The sequence below is a fragment of the Coturnix japonica genome, chromosome 1 (genome assembly GCF_001577835.2).
Source record: "Coturnix japonica isolate 7356 chromosome 1, Coturnix japonica 2.1, whole genome shotgun sequence".
In the NCBI taxonomy this organism is placed as follows: domain Eukaryota; kingdom Metazoa; phylum Chordata; class Aves; order Galliformes; family Phasianidae; genus Coturnix; species Coturnix japonica.
This window is the reverse complement of record NC_029516.1, coordinates 68997269-69017698: the sequence shown is the minus strand read 5'-3', so window position 1 is coordinate 69017698 and position 20430 is coordinate 68997269. Positions and strand designations below refer to the sequence as shown.

Below are 20430 nucleotides of genomic sequence, written 5' to 3'. Positions count from 1 at the left end.
AGGTGATTTTTAAGAATTGGGTCTGTTCTTGTTACCTGCTTTGATCTGTTTATGGAGCTATTGGAGGGGGGCCAAAGGAGGGCCATGAAGATAATTAGGGGGCTGAAGAATCTCCCTGTGAAGACAGGCTGTGAGAGAGCTTGGCTTGTTCAGCCTGGAGAAAAGGCTCTAAGGAGGCCTCATTGCAGGCTTCCAGTATTTAAAAGGGGATTATAAGCAGGAAGGGAATCGTTTTACAGGTGTAGACAGTGTAAGGACAAGGGGATTGGTTTTAAGCTCAAGGAGGAAAGATTTAGATTAGATGTTGAGGGAAGTTCTTCACAGAGAAAGAGGTAAGGTGCTGTAACAGGCTGCCCAGAGAGGCTTGTGGTTGAAGAATTCCAGCCGCATGCAAAGAACGCATTGTTTAGCAAATGATATGTGCAACTAATACCTGTGTATAATGCTATAATAGGATAATAATAGCAGGGTGGCAAAGTCTTTAGCAGCAGTAAATGAGAACAAGCCCAAATGCAGCAGCCACAGGTACAGAGGAGAGAAGAAAGAAGAAGAAAAAGCTGCTTACTTTCAGAAGACCTCAGACAGGCAGAGAATTCTAGTAAGAGTTACCCTTACCTCCAGTGCCAGCCCTTAAATGAGGTCTGGGGAGGGGTGGAGCCGGGATCCTGATTACTCAGGTGCACTGTATACACCTGTGCTCCCCTGGGTTGGCCCTGTTGGCCCTTCCTTCCCACCAGGAGCTCAGTTGCTGTTTCAGGCCATGACATGGCATTTCCACTGTGCTGTAGACCAACAAGATTTTGGTGATTGCTTTTATTTATTTATTTATTTATTTATTTATTTAGTAAGAGAAACCTCTGTGAAAAGGAAAGCCTCATGGAAACAGATACTTCAGGAACCTTAAGCTGTAAATGAATTGTTTATCAGTATGCTGTAATGAATAAGGAAAATGAAGTCTCAAATAAGGAATAAAATACTGAATGACTGTATTTGTACGAAGGTGCTTTAAAACATAACAGAATCATGTTTTTTTTTCTTTTCTTAGATGATGAAGCATGCCTGGGACAATTACAGGCAATATGGCTGGGGACACAATGAGCTCAAACCAATTGCTAGGAAGGGACATTCCACCAACATATTTGGTAGGCTATATTTTCTTTTCTTTCTTTCTTATTTTTTTCTTTTGGTCCATGCTGTCCTCCTTGAATGTCTACTCAAGCATTCTGTTGAAATGTGGGTCACAGAAGTGTGGTTCAATGACTGTCTTCAGTAAATGAGCTATTGGGAATACCCTATTTGTATTGTTGCAAAAGCAAAGTTGTGTTTGTGTATGCTGTTAATTGGTCTGCGTATATATATATAAGCAGCAGGTAACATGCTCATGATATTTGGGGTTGCAATTAATATAAATTTGCCATAAAGTGTACAAACAAACAAAACCCTCATCTCTTCTTGCTTAAATTTTCGTATTTGAATTTTTTGTGGATGGTTCACAAGTGTGTGCGTTCACGATGCTGAAAAGCTGCTTGGCACATTATGACATTTTAAGTAGCTTTCAAAAGAGATAAAAACCTCAAGAAGACAAGGACTTTGTTACCTGATGTCTGACTTTTGGATTTTGAGTATGTGGATTGAATGAAAGGCGACAAAGTTGAAAAATAAAGAAGTGTGGAGGTGGATGATGGAATTCAAGGGATGAACTGAGAATATTTGAGCAATGGAGTGTGAATCTTAAGTGTTACGAATGGCATTTTAAATAGTATAAAATATATGGAAGGAAAAGATAAAAAAAAAAATTGAATAGCCTGTGTTGCGTGTGTGATCAGACTTATAACTAGATGGGCTTTTCTTCCTTAAAATCTCAGTGATCTGCAGCAGTGCTACTTTTTTCTTTATGTTAAGACAGAATAGGTAGAATTGTTATAGCAAAATAGCAAGGATTTTACTGATCTTCAAACAAGGAAATAAATCTATCCAGTTCTAACCCCTCTCTACAGCATGGGCTTGGAACTGGATGGGCTTTATGGTTCATTCCAACCCAAGCCATTCTGTGATTTGAAATGCATGCAATACTGTAGGGTGTTTGTTTGTTTGTTTTTAAATTCTCTTTGGGGGTTCACACTGTTCACCCCTTCTGTGGTACCCAAGAAAGATAGAAATTTATAACTACATTTTACATCAAGAATAAATGTGCTCGTACTCTGTATATTTTAAGTATGCTACTTGTTTACTTGAAATCATGACTTTTATTGGCTTTTTTAAATGAGGTAATAAGCTAATGACTGTGTAAGGTTGTCTCTCAGTAAAGTAGATATTTTAGTTATCCTGCTTGAGGACATGAATTTGTTTTTTGGAGGTTATAGATATTCAGATTAGGATTGTACAAGTATCTGGATTTAGCAGCAGAACCCAGAATAAATTATTTTGGCTTATACTGAAATTTTGTTAGCATTTTGTTTTAATCCTTAGGGGGAAAAATAAACTAATTCTGAGCAGAGTTAAGTAACTAGTTTTAAAAGTGTTTGTGCTGGATTCAGCCTAGATAGCTCTGATCACGCACTGATGTTTGGTTGTTGCTGAGCAATGGGTGTGTGCCCAGGGCTTGGCTGGGCCACTCAGTGGGGAAGAGCTGCTGCCAAGATGGTGCGGGGCAGGGGGTTCAGCCAGGTTAGGGACCTGAATTAGACCAGGGGTTATTCCACACCATGTGGCACCATGTGGAAGGCTGTCACGTTGTGAGCTGTTAGCCGGGGGTGGCTGCTGCTTGGGGGTCGTGGGGCTTCAGTCAGCAGGGATTGAGATGTTGTATTGCGGGCAGCTGGCATGTTGGTGCTGTGTGTCAATTGGCAGGTGGTGAGTAATTTCATTTCTGCTGTACCTATTGTTATTGTTGCATTTCTATTTTCATTTTCTGTCTTGGTTAATAGTTTTTAGTTCAGCTCATTGTGTTTTGTTTCCAGTTCTTTCCCACACTCAGAGATGGGGAGGAGTGAGTGAAAAGCCACGTGGTGCTGAGCTGGGGTTGAGTTAAACCACAACAGGATTGTATGTGCTCTTTCTCTCTCTGCCCCTGCTTTCCTTATTTATTTATTTATTCTTGAAACCATTCACACACCTTACCGAATTAACAAGTAATTCTATTTATATCTAAGCTACTTTTCATCAAATTTATATGCATGATGGACTCCAACCTTGAAAAAATATACACTGGGATGGAAGGTAGAGTTTTAACTAGGTACTCTCTCCTTCTGTCCCCCCCTCTCAGCAAACAGGCAAGCAAAAACTGACAAAAAGCACTCACAAACCAACAGTGCATGGAAATTTAAATTCATAGGAGAATAATTTCATTTACTGGAACAGCTCTGCCAGCAGCCAGTTGAATGAGGGCTGTTCAGCTTCATTGTAAACAAATGGCCTGGATTCTGGTTGATTGCTTTTCTCCACACACTGGAACCTGTTTTGTTACACCTGATGTGTATGGTGTGAAAGGTGGGATTTGTTTTACTTTTCTGTATTCCTTTAGAAAGTAAATAGTTTGGTCAGATGGAGGTGTCTAGGGCGAAGGTGTTAGCATGTTTAGGAGAGGAAAAAATGGACAGAGCATGAAGAGTGAAATACAAGTCTAAAAACACAGTCAGGGCTGAGCATAGCACAAGGACATAATGTGAGGCTGCAGGGAAAAGGCTTTTGTTGTGACAATAGGAAAGATATTTCTTAGGTTCTAGAGCTCTGTTTGATGTTCTGGAGTAATTTCTACCTTGCACATTGTCAATACTTGCATTTCTACCAGGAAAAACCTCTTTGGAGGCATCCCATGATTTAACTTGCTTTTTACCTGGCTGTATGTCATCAGTAAAGCATGGCTTCCTTACTGTATTTTATCCAACTGATGAAGTAAAAATAACAATTTTCAGTGTTCACCTATATGACCATATAGTCCTTGCTATAGAATTCATGAGAAATTGTGTTCCTTAATTGGTTAGGAATGGTTTTATGTCAACTTCCATTTGCAACCCAGACTCTTTATGAAATGAGTTATTTGTTCTTTATGGGAGAAGCAGACATTTTCTGATGTGTCTGCCATTTAATTTTTATCCAAGTCATGCTATGATTGCTCTATTCAAGGCTATCTTAGCGAAAAACTTTTCTGTTTGGGTTGCATCAAGTCTAGAATAGAATCAAGTATTGTTGACTTGGTGGGTTGTTGAAGAGAAGGGGAAAAACCATTGATAGTGCTTGTACTAAGAATACTAGGCTGTATTGTTACTGCTAGTATGTTCCCAATCTCTATTACCTGTAAAACAGCATTCCCTGTCGTATTTGCCTTTATAGAAGCATTACAGAACTGTTTTTGAAATCTGATGCTTTTTTTTAATAAGAGCTGCTCAGCAAAACCTGTTTCTACTATTCTCTCAAAGATTATTTGACCCAAATTACTTTCTGCTATTACTGCAGCCTTATTGTACTTACTTCTCGGTTCCTAGCACTTCTGTGACTCATGTAAGAAAGCTTCCTTAGTTTATGTTAGTTGACATGCAGCTACAATCTCTTGCTAGTCTTCTACAGACGTCTGACCCTGGTGACTTCAAGCTGTCAAGGAGAGCCTGCTAGATGTGTTGCCTATCAAACTGTGTAGTCAGTCAGCTAAAATTTTAAATAGTGCCTTTGCAGTACTGAGTTCAAAGCATTACTTGCATTGCTCTGCTTTTGGAAAGCACAATTGGGAATTAGTGGACTACTAAAGATATTTATGTGTAGATAACACTAAACATTCAAAGGTTCTGTGTTGGTAAAACACAGCTAATATGCTTAATGGGTTTGTATCAGTCTATAGTTGTTATTCAGAAAAAAATAGCAGTGCATTTCTAAACTTTGCATTTAGACAGTTTTTGTCCAGACATGAGCTGCATTATGTGAAGATGATGTGGTGATATATACATACCTAAGCATGAGTTTGCACTGTTGCAAACTGTTTTATTATTTACTAAAGCCTCAGTGCCACAGTGCAGCGCTGTATCTCTTCCTTAACATACAATACAACACAACCTTTGTGTTTTATGAGGAATTTGTCTGGTGTATACAGAGATGCACTGATTTTTCTTTAGTTGTGAAATAAAGCTTGGTCAATGTGTGGTTTAACAAGCAAGGTACATTAAAGCAAGCATGCATCCTCTTGCCCAGCTTGCTGTGCCAGCCCATCTCAGCCTCTGTTAGCAATAGGCCTACTGTCTGCTCCTGCTGCAGCAGCGTGGGAAGCTCTCATTGCAGGTCTCTTTGTTTCTGAACCACAGGGAACTGTCAGGGCATTTCTTCATGGTGCCAGTGAGCAGGAGCGGCAGTGCTACCAAGCACCGTGGAGGAAATGCATTCATCAGACTGTAAGGATGTGAGGTTGTTGCAAGAATAAGCTGAGTCAAGCAAAGAAGTTTAGTTTTCCAGTACCTCTGGCAAGTACATTATAGCTTAGGAAAGCTTAGGAGAGTCTAGAAAATAAGAGGTGGAGTGCTTCTTCATAGTGCTTTTACAGGAAAATAGTTTTACAGTTTTTTGTTTTGTATTATGCTGGAAAAATACTCATTCATTTCCTGGATGTCTTTGTTTTCTTTCATTATAATGGTTATTGGACTGCTAGAACTGTTCTGACATTGTCTGCTATACCACTTGATTTTCAAGGTCATATAACTGAGTGTCAGGTTTTGTAGGCCTCCTCTTTTTCTATATTTTTAACTGCCACATAACCAACAAAGAGGTAAAAATAATGGAAATAAAATGTTTTTACTGGGAGGAAACTAAATGATAAACCCAAAAGAATCTATCACCCAAAGGTCCAATCTTTTGAAAATGTGGTTAACACCTTCTAATTTGTCTGTCATGTCTTCTAACTGTAAAAATCCTAAGTCAGTTCCTGCTTAATATCCTTTTTCTGTGTGTACTTCAGTCTCTGAATCCATGTGGATGATAAATGGGAACAGTAAAGGAATTATATATACGTATTAACAGATTGGTTCTTGGCTTTGGTTCTTTCATGGAAAAAAAGGGACAAAACTCCTTTCATGCTACTCTCTAGTATAGGGAGCTGGTTGTACAATGCAAATTTCAGCCAGATCTCTGTATTTAAGAAAAAATCTCTTCATTTTTAAAGTAAATGCAACTGGTCTTTGAACAGCCAAATGCAGCTGTGGCCTGTGCAAAAGCAATTATGAGTGACTATACTGAGACGGTGTTGAACGTAAATACTGTGAATGTGTATTCTTTTTGCCTAGTAACACATTTTGGAAAGACAAAGGTTTAAGAACATAATTCTTGATAATTACTGGCCTAATCTGGAGTCAGAACAGTGTTCTTATAATGCAAGAAAAGTTCCATCAGATTGGATGAGAGATGAAATGTGATAATTACTCTTCCACTCTTCCAGTAGGTGCCTAGGAAAGAAATGTAAGAACAGGAAAAGCATGTAGTAACTGGGTGCTTCTCCAGGTACTGTCTGAGTCTGTGTGGTGTTACTGCTTCAGGAGCCAGAGGCAGTAAGTGATAGTTAATAACTTGTAGTTAATTTTTTCATTACTTTGTCCATTCTGTTCTTGAGTCTGTGCAAGTATGAGGGTTCCCACAGTACCTTATTACAAGTGGATCCACAGTTTGATTCCACATTTCAGACTTTTCTGGTTTTGAACTGTCTACTCGCTGTATTAGATATCAGCCTTGATATCGGAGCAGAACCTGAAGAAAGTATCTGTTATTCCTGTTTTCCATGCCTTTCATGAGTTTGCAGAATTGTCTGTGTCCTCAGTTGTGTCTCTCTTATGTGGAGAGTATGGGCATAAGCCATTTCTCATACATGTGATTTCCTACCCTACACATTACTATCTCTTTTCTCTCTGTTTTTCATGTTTTCCTATAGTTTTAAGAGGAAGATTAGAATGTTCCATTATGTTTTGTTCCCTGTTTCTTTTTAAATTGTATTTTGCATTTTTAGGCAGCTTATGGAGTCTAGAAGCTCACAGCAGAGTGGCTGCTCTGTGGTATTATTACTTTTCGGTATCCTCATCTAGTGTGTATAGTATTTCCATGTGATTTATTAATATATTGAATAGCATGTATCTAGGCATTCATCTCTGATCACAGTGGTGGTTTTCCTTGTAACGGTAATTGTAGATTTGTACTTTATTTCCTGTCTTTTAATCACTATCCATCTGTGGGAGAGCAATTTTCTCTTACCCTGTACGTTTTTTTCATAGGAGCTTTAGTTAAGGGATGTTATCACATAACCTTCTGTATGTATTCTCTGTCCACACGTTGGCTGACATCTTAAACACTGATGCTTAACTTACAACATCCCTTTCGCTATAACTCTCAACTCTTACTCGGTTCATCTAATTTAGGTTGGAAGGCTGGAAAAGACCTAAAAGATCATCCAGTCCATTTGTTCTTCTTTGCAGCTTTTCTTTACATGTTTCTTAACTCTTAAAATAAAATCCCATGACGTTATTCAGAAAATTGAAAATTCTGTCTTTAAAAATAATTTGTAATGAATGCAGATGTGAAGTGAGATTAGACAAACGCATTTCTGTAATCTACCTTATAGAATGATGAGCTACACATCTACATCAAATGGTTAAGGATGAAATTACATCATATTGGAGTTCAAGGCTTGGGATCATATGGAGAATTTTTATTCTCTCTGGTACCATCTCCTTTCCCAGGCTTGTTTTACAGACCAAATGGTTTGGTCTGAGGGGAGAAAGAAAAAGTGTTTTCCATTGGGAATCTTTGGACTTGTGTTTGTTTTGTCTTGGTAACAATTTAGATTGCTAGGCCGCTATTCCTAAATTTAGGCATAGTTCCTATCATTTGGAGCTACAAGCAGAGTGTGCAGTAATGAATTAAATTAAGCCATTGCAATCTGTTTTGGATGCAGCTTCAATGTTAAGTAAACAAGCATGACAGCTAAGTTGGGGAGTAGTTTTTCAAGCTTTAAAACTAAATATGGAAAGAACAGCATCACAAACATACATATAACAGTGCAGGCATGTGTGAGTGTGCTTCGCTGTCAACTGAAGCCAGCTGTGAGGCAGCTGTAATTCAGAAGCATTTAACCATGTGAGTGCAGCATTGTGATGGTGCTTAATATACCTGTTATTTAATCAGAGATTATTCATTCAAGTTTGTTTTCTTTTATTTTGTTCAGTTTTTTAACCAGTCTGGTAAAGCTATATGGGTACTAAACTGAAATTAGCCCCTCTTCAGCTGAGTGAGAGAAAATTTGTAATGTGATTTGGATCAAAGTGTGTAGAAGTGGCCCAAGTTTTTGGTTACGTAAAGATGGAAAAGCTTATGTGACATTATATCTTAGAGGTTCATTTTTTTATGATGCTTTTCCTATTGCCTATCTGGTAAAGAAGGATGTTGTATTTACAGTTACATATAGGAGCTTGTATCTTTCCTGTCTTAGAAGATCAGTATTTAACTTGCTTCATACACAAGGATTCCACAGCTGTATTTACACAACCATACCTGAATCCAGGCAGAACTATGCTCTTGTATTTGCTGTCAGGTATCACAGAATTACCTTGTTTGCTGCTGGATTTAGCTGATGGTTACCTGTATTTGAATTCTGTATGCTTCTGAGCCATTGTTCACAGATACTCCTCTTTAGTTTTCCTCTTCCTTATTTATCAAAATTGCTCCAGATCTTTTTGTATAGCTTTGTTTCTTGTATGTAGCTCATTGTTATCACCATTCACTTGCCCCTTTTTCTGTTCCCTTTCATGCTCTTCCATCCTGTTGCGTTCCTCCTTTGTACAAAATTTACTACTGTCTCCTCTACCTTAGTATTTTCTTACCATATACCTTATTCTTATCTTCGCACATCGCAGCCTTTTGGGTATCATTTGATTTTGTTCTTCTGCTAACTCGGCTTGGAGTTCCAGCATTGATCTTAATTATAGTCTACACAGTCTGTTCTTTCCTGTTCTTCTGTTGATGCTAAAACTACTGTTTTGCATTTATGATTACAAACAAAATAAGCCCCCCAACAAAAGCAAATAATGGTAGAAAAACATAGAAACATAGAAAATTGCAATAGTGTGGTACTAACTTGCTGTGTCCCAGTCAGATTTAGTTTTGAGAACATTCAGGCTTTGTACTGGAGGGCCTGCATTCTACTTTTGTATGATTTAAGCTGTAAAGCCAAGAGGGCAAAGCAAAGAGCTTATGGAAAGTTCAGAGAAGATAAAGGTTTACTGCAGTGTAATTCCGAGTGTTTAAATTTGGTTCTTAGGGCGCTGCCTATTTAAGCAGCGGTTTGTTGATTAATGGTGTCCACCTGCAGGTCCACTTTACAATGGATTCAAAGAACAAAAAATTAGCATACACTTCAGTGCTTCACTCCTATTACTTCCTCATTTATAAAATAAAAGAAAGCTTTACATCTATTATTTTATTTTGTTTATATGCTAAAATGCTTTAAGTGCCTGGTACAAGAGACTGGGAACTTCTTTTCATGTAGTCTATTATCAGCAAATTAATAGAACTAAGCAATCAACATGCTCAGTGTTTTGTTCTGCTTTTTTTAATTAGTCTACAATTTTAAAGGCAATTGGTTTCTCCATGGACGCATAGAAGTTTATTTGTTGCATGTTATGGTTGAGCTGGAATTGTACATTGCAGTTCTATATGAAAAGCATTGTTTCAGTGAGTAATTTTGAGGCCCTTCTTTTCAGAGTGGAATTAAACTCTGTTCAAAAGTTGAATTCATTTTCTTAAACATAATATTGTTCATTGTGAGTCATTAAGATATCATACAAGTTCCGTGCTTCAGTTGTGGCAGCTTTATTGCCAGCGTCTCATTAGAGATAAAGAGAACTGGTGCGATAATTGTTTGCTTTTAATTTTTATGTTGTTTATTTTTCTACCAGGTCTGTAATTGTCTGCTGCACTGAGAAATCTTGCTGCTACGGTTTGGAAACCTAAGTTCTTTGAATCCTTTTTAGTAGAAATTGCTATGTGCTGAAACATGTAGCCTCACCTGGTTGACTTGTTCCAACCGTGCTTTAGCTGGCCCGGCAAGAATATCAGTACTGATATATTCATTTTTTTTTAAGAGTGTAATAACTCAATTTTTAATATCTGGCTGAGGTTTCCAGGGAAGCATTTTCACTCTAGTGCTAGGAATTAAAACACTTCCCTGTATGAAAGAAAAAAAAACAGTGCTAGTCTTATAGGTTCAATGTATGCCAGCGTGTATGAACTTGAGGCTTTGGATTTCCCCCTTTTTTTCTGGAGCCACTGGGATGGGATAGAGAGAATCTGCTCTGCGTTTAGACCTATCCTGACCACCAGGTTAGTGCTGTACTGCACTGAAATCAGGCTGACACGTCTGAGGCAGGATTTAATTTTGAGTTATCCCCTCTAGACTTTGCTCCTCTTTGGGTCCTTTTACAGGTTGATTCCCCCAGTAAAACACACCGGTAATCAAAAATGTTCTGCACCAGTAGAAGTAGAATCTCCTTCTGGTAGATTGAGTTTGGCCAGGGCCCTGGAAGAAAAAAAAAAAAGAAAAGAAAAGAAAACATAAGAGAACTGGGTATTGGTCTCTGAGACAAATACTATTTCTGCTACAAAAGATTGGTTTTAATTTTAAAGCTTTGTCCTTCAGTAGGATCATCCCATGATCCTGCTGCTTGGAAGTGAAAACCTTGCCCTTATATCCTGGTCTCTAGTCTCCACACATCGCTAACTGTATATTCCAGTTATCTAATGCTAACAGAGAGAAGCAGGCTTTCTGGAGTGTAACTTATTTCCATAGCTGGGATGCACTGACATTGAGCTATTTGTTGCTTGCATGATACAAGGCAGTTACCTTCAATACCAGCGTAACTACATGTTTTTGTAAAAGCAACTTCAAGACTTCCTTTAGCTTTTATGTTTGATGTTGGCATCAATAGGTTGACCATGTAAACAAGAATAAGAATCTTGTATGTTTCTGTCAGTGGTTTTAGGAAGTTTTAAAACCCTACTTTTATTTTAAAGGATCTGATGAGGATTCCACTTCTGGGGTTTGTCATATTTTCTTGTTAACCACAGTGTCATAGAATGGCTTAGGTTAGAAGGGACCATAAAGGTATCGATTTCCACCTTCCCTTAAGAAAAATATTTCCTTTTTAGTCACTGCATAAGATAGAAGGGTGAGAATGGTTACACATACTTCTTAAGCCTGTTGTATTCACCTTTCCTTGTAATGGCTTCATGGTAGTATTTCTTTAGGCCTATTTCCTTGGCTTGGTTGTTGCAGCCCTGCTTTGACACTGTGCATTTTGATAACACAGGCTCCTTTTGAATGGTCTGTATTTCCTTAAGTCTGTGACATTTGTGGTCTGCCAGAACTGTTTTGGCAGTGCCACCTTTCTTTAGTACCTGGTGCAAATTCTTGGCTCGAGTAATAGCTCTGCTGTAGGGAATTCCTGTAATTGGTCTTTGGTTAGATGCCAAGTGTATTGTAACACCTGCATTACTGTGCAGCAGACACTAAAAGGGAAGGAAAAATAAATGTTACTTTCTGTAGTTTTAGTTATTTAGAATCTGTTGGCCGTACAAATTCCAGCTTTGCTTTTTCTCGAGTCTCTTGCTGTGGTGGGCTAGACCTGGTCAGCAGCTCAGTACCACACAGCCCCATGCTCAGCACAAATGGGAAGAGAACTGGGACATCAAAAATGAAACAAGATAAAGATAGTTTAATTAAACAGTGATGGATGGAGTGGTGAGAAGGTACAAGGAGTATAAAGACAATCGCTTGCCACCTCCCACAAGCAGACCCTGCCCAGCCAGACCTAAAAGGATGGCTACTTGATAGACCCAGCCCCCCTGCAGTCATGTTTTATTGCTGAGCATGATGTTGTATGGTGTGGATATCTTTTTTTGTCATTTTAGGTTACATGTCCTGGCTGTGTCCATCCCCAGCTTACTGACTGACGGGCTGAGTGGGGGGAAAAGAGAAAGCCTCAGTGCTGCTCAATCACTGCTTAACAGCAGTCTGAACTCTGATATGTTGTCAGCTCTGTTTTAGTCACTAATCCAAAACACAGCACCACAGAGGCTGCTTATGAAAAAAAAACACTTAATCACAGCCAGACCTAGAATACCATCTTACCCCTCAGCTTGGGCTAATGAAAGCCCCTGTGGAAATATTTTCCAGAAGTAATTGGATTTGTCTGCGATGTATGCCTTGTTGAAGTAAAGAATAGATTTGAGTGACAGCTCAAATAATCAGAGTTCTCGTGAAGTACCTGCTTGATGATTGCTTTTCAACTCAGAGTGCATTACTGAAGTTGCTGGCAAATAATTTATCATTGAATCATTTGAGTTGCAGGGAACCCTTCGTCTGGTCCAACTCCTCCGCAATGAACAGGGACATCTACAGCTAGATCAGGTTGCTCAGAGTCTGGTCCAGCCTGACCTTGAATGTCTCCAAGGACAGAGCATCATCTTGTTCCATCTTTACACGATGTGTCATTTTTGAGGTCTCCTTTCAGTTAATGCATTTTCTTTAGTATCTCAGTACTCACAGTCCCTTGTGTTTCCACATAACAGACTAAACATTGCATATAATATTGTCTTCTGAATGTTAATAACTTAACCTTTTGTTACGAAGAGAATGGGCTACTTATTGTCTTCATACACTTTTTGTCATGGAGCACATGACATTGATCTGTTTTCTCATACTTTGATAGTCTCTTGTGAGGCTTCAGGAAGATTTAAATAAAGCAGTTCTTCATCTTCAGCATATTGAAGGAATTTTAGATAGAGAGACCAGTTTTCTTTTAATAGCCCTACTGTTTACACAGTCGTATTATTTGCTAGATATTTCATACTGTGGATTCATGTACTATCAAACAAAGGAGTTATTTGTCTGATCTCAGGGAACTGAAGTCTCCTTAAATATAAACCTGACTTATTATTTTGCAGTCCTTTTGAGTAATACTCTTCCTTAATGAGTGTGCGTGATTTGGTTAATAGTTGATCTGTTTTGCAACTAAATTCATTAGCTCATGATGAATGTTCTGTTTTATTTAGAAGGGTGAACACTGCATTCATTCAATAAACTTCATTAAATTTGGAGCTCAAACAACTAGAACTGTAATCATATGAATAAGAAACTTACCAAATTGACACCTGTAAAATCAAACCTTTTTGGAGTCAGTTATTATCTAACGTGACCATCTGAGGCTTTGTATTGAACAGAGGCAGGCCCCAGGGAGAGTGCCTTCAGCTATAAGTGTTACTATCTATTATGAATTAATTGTTTTATAGCCTTTCTTTTTTTACCATGAAACATCTGTTCTCCATGTATCCAGAGCAATAGCAGATCAGATTGTAGAGGCAGTGGTAAGCATTGTCTTCTCTAGATTATCTCATTATTTAGAGTTACTGATTACTTTTCAAACAACTCATGCAATTAAGTCCATGAAGACTATCCTCTTCTCCTATAAAGCAAAAATTTATTAATCTTCATTGGCTATGAAATGTAAAAAGAAAGAAAAAAAGAACAAAACTGCCCCCCACGTACTCTATTATGAATGGAAAACGAGCTCTTTTTTAGAGTTAAGGGTGAATGGTTTGCATCACCAATAGGTGGAATTACAGCTGCCTGTCCATTGTAGTCTGTTCTTACCATAGTGCTATGTGCTACTATAAGGCAGGCCACTGAACTCTTACTCCAGTTTTACTCTAGTTTTCAGCTTCTGATTTGCTGGTTTTGTGCATTTTAAGACGGAAGAGGACATCCATGACAACCTAACTGCCTATTCTGGTTAGCTTGTGCGCTGCAGCAGAAACAAGAATTGACCAGAAGCTCTTCGTATTTAGGATTAAGTTAAGAATGACATTTCCCACATAGGAATATCTGGAATCCTCCAAGGAAGAAACTGAGAGCAATTTGATTTTGTATCTCTGAACCAAGCTACTGTAGCCCACAAATAGTTTTCAGCTGTACTTATCTTGCTATGTGGGACAGCTAAGGTGTGTGTTGGGATTGTTATCCTCTGTAATGGAATTCAGCACTGCTCTGGAGGTGGCAATTAATTCTTACAGTGCTTATGCACTACACTGAATTAGTTTCATGAGAGGTACATGTGTGTGAGGGGTCATGTTGTCAAAAGATATGTCCCTATGTCCTCCTGATATATCCTCTGTTCTAGTAGACTCAAGATTTCTGGAAAAGAACTTTACATTTTTGGACTCTTGCTTCTCAGTGACAGTTTGGGAGAAGACTGGGATTTATGCTGCCCAATTGAGATCTAAGGAAGAAGTCTGGGTAGGGAACCTGTTGCAACATGTTCTCTCTTGACTTTTGGAAATGTATTCCCAAAAAGTCTAAAAAACGAAGAGTGTTCTTCCCAGTCTTCCCCAAGAAAGATGTTCTGGTGAGCTGTTATGATTAATTACTGTATGTATAAGAAGAAAATGGAAAATGTAAACCAAATCCATGTGAAATAGCAGCCTGTGATCAGTAGAGAAATAATTTTGCATGTTGGAATATGAATGCTGTACTTAAGAGACTTTTGTAAGAAATGGTTAACCTCTTCCATATAATCCAGAAATTACAACCATATTGAGTTGTATCTCAGAAAGAGGCACTTGTCTCTACTCAGGGGAAGCAGCGTGTATGAGCACATGCAGCTTTTCTCAGTAATGTTCTGTTGTGCATTTGTGGGTCTGGGAAAGATAAGCAAAAAGTCACACGGGAGATCCTGGAGTGTGGCCCAGAAAGAAAGATCAGAGCATGAACCTACACCTCAGCTTGAATCTTAGGGGAAAAATGCTGAGAAATCTGTTTTGTTCTGTTGAACTGTGTTTATTTCTGCAGTTGCAGACAATGAAGGAGAGGATCTTGCATGAAAGAGATTGTCAATGTATTATCCCTATTCACTCAAACATCTTGTGTACTTGGAAGCATTTTCATTGCGGCTTAAATAAAACAACAGAAAATACTTTGTGTGCCATAGCAGTGTTACGCATTCTGACTTTACATCAGAACTACCTTGCCAGCTAGAACTGAAATTAGTCTTTGTGTTATGATCCAGTTGGCATCTCTCTGAAGTGAAAAATTAGAAAACTGTCTTATTGTGCCCATGGAACAGTACAAGTTAAGTGCATTCTGTAACTCACCCCAAAACAACACTTCATCCTGAAAAATTGATTTACATTACAGTACTTATGCACAGAACTCGATTCATTCCCTGAGAGTTAAGAGTGTGCCTAGTGGCTAACTTGTCAAAGGGTATGTCTACTGATTAATCTTAAGAAATGTAGCGTATCCCAGTCTGAACTTGAATACTCTTTAACAAACCTGTGAATTAACACTTTATAGATCTAGTTCAAATCCATTAAAACAGGTGAATGCTTATTTTTGAAGAAATTAGTTGGTGATTACTTTGTGAGCAAGATTGTTGTGTTTAGTTTATTAATTTATGAAATTAAGTTGTAAGTAACAGTTACTTAGGTGCTTAGAAGAGTTGCTGTGGGGTTGTTGATTCAAGTTACTATTGTGCTGTAGGTAAAAATAAATAAATAATCCAATCTCTAAGTAAATAAAATGCAGAAAGGAATGAAGAGAAACAACCAGGTAGTAACACTGCTCTGTAGAAATTTAAACATAAAATAAATAAACCCATAGTAATTCTCATGTTCCTCCAGAAACAAAGATCTATGCCTCTATGTGCAGGAGCTTAGGTTGAGATGGCCTAAGGAAGTTGGAACTTGACACCTGTTCAGCTGTCTTCTTCCTGCAAACCCAGAAGTTGCTCGTCAATCAACTGCTTCTGTTTCAGATGGTATTTTAGGATAAAGCATCATTGATTTTCGTTTGGCTTCAGAGGTTCTTCTTTGATGATAATTCCAGAATTCATTAGCACCTCAGAGTTTTGAGGTTTAGCAGACAAGAAAGTGAAAAATCTTGGTTTCTGTTGGTTTACCTGTCAAGCCAAGCCTAGGCACCATGCTTGTCAATCAGTGCTTTCAGGCTCTGGGTAGCTAGCTTCCGTAACTGCAAAACAGCTCAGTAGTAAATGCTGGAAAATGAAAGGCATAGCTGCATATATATATTGCTTTATCTTTTGTGTGTGTGTTTTTTAAATGCTTCTGTCCTAGAATTCCTAGTAGTATTTGAAGCAGAATGCATTGCTGTTCTTGTGTCAAAGAAGAGTTACTCATGTTCAAGTTATGAAAATAGATAAGAGATTATTTTTCCTGTCCTTTGTTGTCTTTACTCCACAGGATCCAAACTATGTCAGAGAACTGAAGCTTTGAAAGATGTGTGATCCTCTTATGTATCTGTTAATTCCTTGCTCAATTTGGCTATTCCTTGTACTGTCATCTTTTAGTAACTTTGTTTTGCTGCTGTTTGGTTTATTTCCTTATGCTTGTGACGCTCAAGATAAATAATCATCATTTGTAATAGAAATCCTTCTTTTTGTGTGTAGGAAACTCACAAATGGGTGCTACTATAGTAGATGCACTGGACACTCTTTATATAATGGGGCTTCATGATGAATTCCGAGAAGGACAAGAGTGGATTGACAAGAATCTTGATTTCAGTGTGGTGAGTAGAACTTGTCCTATTATGTCTCTAGTCTGTTTCATGGTGTTCTGCCTGGAGGGAGGACAAAGAAGTCTTTCAGCTGGAGTTTGCATCTGAAGTTCAGATGCAAACTTTAATGAAGTTCTCTGATTCTGACTTTATTTAAAAAACAAACAAACCCACAACAATACCTTTAAAGCTCCAGTTATAATTAAAGATACATCTACTGTTTCCAAAGTACAAATACAGTTAGAGAATGAAAGAAAAGTGATCAAGAGAATGAGTAGGTCCTCTACAGTAAAGTAGTAAGGCTTTACTTACCAGTTACTAGGTCATAGTAACTGGAACTACTGAGTAGTAATGGAGTCATGAAAGAGGATTTCTTTCCAGATCAACAAAGGGAAGCATTGATATTCAGTCAGAATTGAGCAAATACTTCTTGTTATCCTCATGTTAAATCCTACCTTTCAAAAAGGATTTGTTGATGTTTTTTGGTTTTTGTGGTTTTTTTAAATACATTTAATACACTGTCTGGCAAACATATTAAGTAGAATTTCTTTCATGTTTTTTTAGTTAGTGCCAAATAATTATTCAATCTATAACTGAAGATGCTAAATTCGTCAGAGATGGTGTAGACATAATGGTGCCATCATGAATGTGGAATAAATCAGCTACTATGGCTTTCATCTGTTGTGTGGCTGTCTCTATGAATTTGCAGAATTAATTTATGATTTAGCTGGAATAAATTTACATGTCACACCGGGGGTTGAATTACAGCTTGCTGTGTAATGAAGGTTGACAAGTTGCCTTAAACATAGAAGGCTTGAATGATTTCCTTATATGGCACAAAGTTTTTTGTTACAAAAAGTTATTCTTTCACACCATTCCCAAACAGCTCCAAATACACTTTGTAGTGATAACATGATCAGAGAAGAAGATAAAATCTGATTTGATTTTTAAAAATCAATTGAAGCTGGAACTGAAATTCCACAGGAATTTCCATATGGATTTAGGTAGTGAAATAGTAAAAACCTTTGGTTTTGGATACAAAATCATACAATCATCTAGGTTGGAAAAGGCGTGTAAGATCCTGAAGTCCAACCATCAAGATGACCTCCCAGGCCCCATCACTAAACCATGTCCCTTAGTGCCATGCCCAGGGATGGAGATTCCACCAATTCCCTGGGCAGCCCATTCCAATGTTGACCCCTTTTACACTGGGGGATTCTTCCTGTTACCAATCTAAACCTGCTCTGGCACAACTTAAGACTGTCTACTCGTGTCCCAGTTGTCATGGTGACATTTTTCTTTATTGATTAGAAGAATGGTTAATTACTTACTTTTTCTTCGTGTTCCAGAACTCTGAAGTATCTGTTTTTGAGGTCAATATTCGCTTCATTGGAGGCCTTCTAGCAGCGTACTACCTTTCAGGCCAAGAGGTAAGGAGATTAAAAGACATCTGTGAAACTTAATATATTTTAACAAGTAAAGGTTGCATATGAAGATTATTATTATTTTTTTTTAGAATCTTGGCATATCTGTAGTTTGCAAACTAATTTCACAGTAATAAGTGGTACCGAGATTCATAAAATCTTTAAAACTTGTTTCTGTACAGGTATAAGCTGAATTAGGGTACCTTGTTAGATAACTTCTTGAAACTTTATTTATTGAGGTGTTTTCAAACGAAGTTCACTTCAGTAAACATCAACCTGAAATGTCAAGTCCCTGTTCTGTACTGCCAAAAATAACTTGTTCTAATAGTCTGCAACTCCACAAAGGTAGAAATAATCATTTTTGTCACTTGTCTTGCAAAGCTATAGGTTTGCTTCACTAAAGTGGTACAACAGTCTACTTGCCATTTTCTTGGTAACAAACATAAATATCACGCCATTTTCATCCCAGTTTTAACACATATTAAGAAAGATTGGAGGCTTATGCTTTTGAGTGCTTATCTAAAGGCATCCTTGTATTCAAAGGATGCATATACCCAAAGACTTGCAATCATGGATAACTTTGGTCTTCCAATAACACTGTGATTTCATGCCCCATTACTTCACATACTTTAACAAAACTGGAGCCTGACCCAATTTACAGATTAACTCATATCTCTTCTCACATCTTAACAGCTAGCTGTCTTTTGATCTGTTCTCTGTGTCTTTGATATATACATATATATATTTAATTACTTGACATTCTGTAATCCACTGCCTAAGACATAAAGCTTCCAGCCATATTTCACAGATTAAGCCTTGATATGCTCTCAGGTATCCATATGTATTCTTTCCTTTGGTTTAGGGGACCATCGTGTAAATGTATTAGCAAGTACTCAGGTATTTGTCTGGAACTCTAACAGGAGCTGGAAGAAACTTTAATTTGTTGTCATCATGCCGGGACCCATGAATTTTCTTGTTAGGAATGACTTTGCTTTAGAAGAAGAACATAGTGACGCAACAGAGATCCCGTGGGGATCTTCAAGAAAATGTTGAGTTCATTTTTCAAGTATTTACTCTTCATCCTTCTTGTTCACATTCTCCAAGAACTGTGTCTGCAGAGGGATAAGTTGCAAGGAGTCCTTTCTGTTGCACTGATTTGTGTTGTTAGAGGAAGCCTGAAGGAAAAGAGAAACATGGAATTTTGCCGCTCCATTTCCCTTGTAGAAGCTTAAGAACTGAGCTTACCTTCATGGCAGCGAGCCTTTCTCTGCTTCCAGAATCTGTCAGGCTTAGTTCTTCCAGCAGTTTCCTAGGAGCTCAGTACTTTACCCTGGTGATATGATCCTTGCCCCAGTGTTGCAAATCAACCTTTAAAACTGGTTGCTGTGGCACCCCCTCAGGGAGACAGCCTTCATAGCAGCTATTGCTTTTGCCAGTGTGCAGTGATATTCCAGCCTACTTTACTTTATGCTTTCACCCTAACAAAAGGCATGAAAGACCCGGAATGATCATCCCAAGTATTTACTTGAGGCAGGTGCTGAATTTCATCTAGGTCAGCATTATTTACCCACCAGTTTTCTTCTGAAGACCCTCCAAACAAAAGCTTTCTTCTACTGGCAGACATAAGCAAAATTTGTTTCATGAAAGGTAGTCTCAGCTGCTTGTGGTTTTCATTTTGTGCCAGGGAGCAGCTGCAACAACTAAGCTGTGGAACTGTTACAAGGAGAAATGATTCCTACTTTAGTGTATGTGATCTCAGCAGCAAAGTGAAGAATTGTTCCTTTCTAGAAATCTTTGTTTCTGTCAGTTGGACCTCAGATGACATTAAGTACTATGTGATCACTGAAATCTTTGATCACTGAGCAGCAGGGCAGTGTCACATCATCTTTTCAGCCAGGAATGTTGATCTTATCTCTGGATAACTTAAACTAGAGCGTACCCTTGGAGTCAGTTACCACAAACACCAACAGCCTCAGAGGAAGAGCAGCAATCACCAGTAACTGGATTATTTAGATAAGTCAGTAAGTACTCTGGCACTAGCACCTTAACAATATACTTCTGCCCCATTGTGTAGATGAGTGCAGCCACACTGAATGCTTTGTCTGTGTTTTAAAGCTGGGTGCTCTCTTAAATTGTGGCTGCTGAGCTGACTATTGTCTTTTAAAATTATTTTTATGGCATCGGCCTCACTGTTGGATTTTAAACACTTCACAATTTGTCAAAGAACATTCCTGTTAAATGATCATATGTATTATCTTCATTTTTCAATAGAAGAACTCATAAATTAAGTGTTCAGGCTGCATTTATTTCAAATAATTTGGCGTATAGGACTGCTTCTGGTACTTCAGAGACTACTTGGTTTGCCAAGTTGGGTAATTTCTCTGCAGTATATCAGCATGAATGAGATGAGCAGAGAAACTT

At 38.1% G+C, this 20430-nt stretch overlaps 1 protein-coding gene across 1 annotated transcript in view; it reads left to right on the top strand.

Moving 5' to 3' along the window:
* Nucleotides 1-20430, top strand: part of MAN1A2 (mannosidase alpha class 1A member 2) — a 106027-nt gene that overhangs the window by 30748 nt on the left and 54849 nt on the right. Inside the window, exons 3-5 of the mRNA XM_015873576.1 lie at nucleotides 1046-1142; nucleotides 16479-16597; nucleotides 17935-18015. Of these exons, the coding sequence (XP_015729062.1) occupies nucleotides 1046-1142; nucleotides 16479-16597; nucleotides 17935-18015 (297 nt within the window). The remainder of the gene's footprint in view (nucleotides 1-1045; nucleotides 1143-16478; nucleotides 16598-17934; nucleotides 18016-20430) is intronic.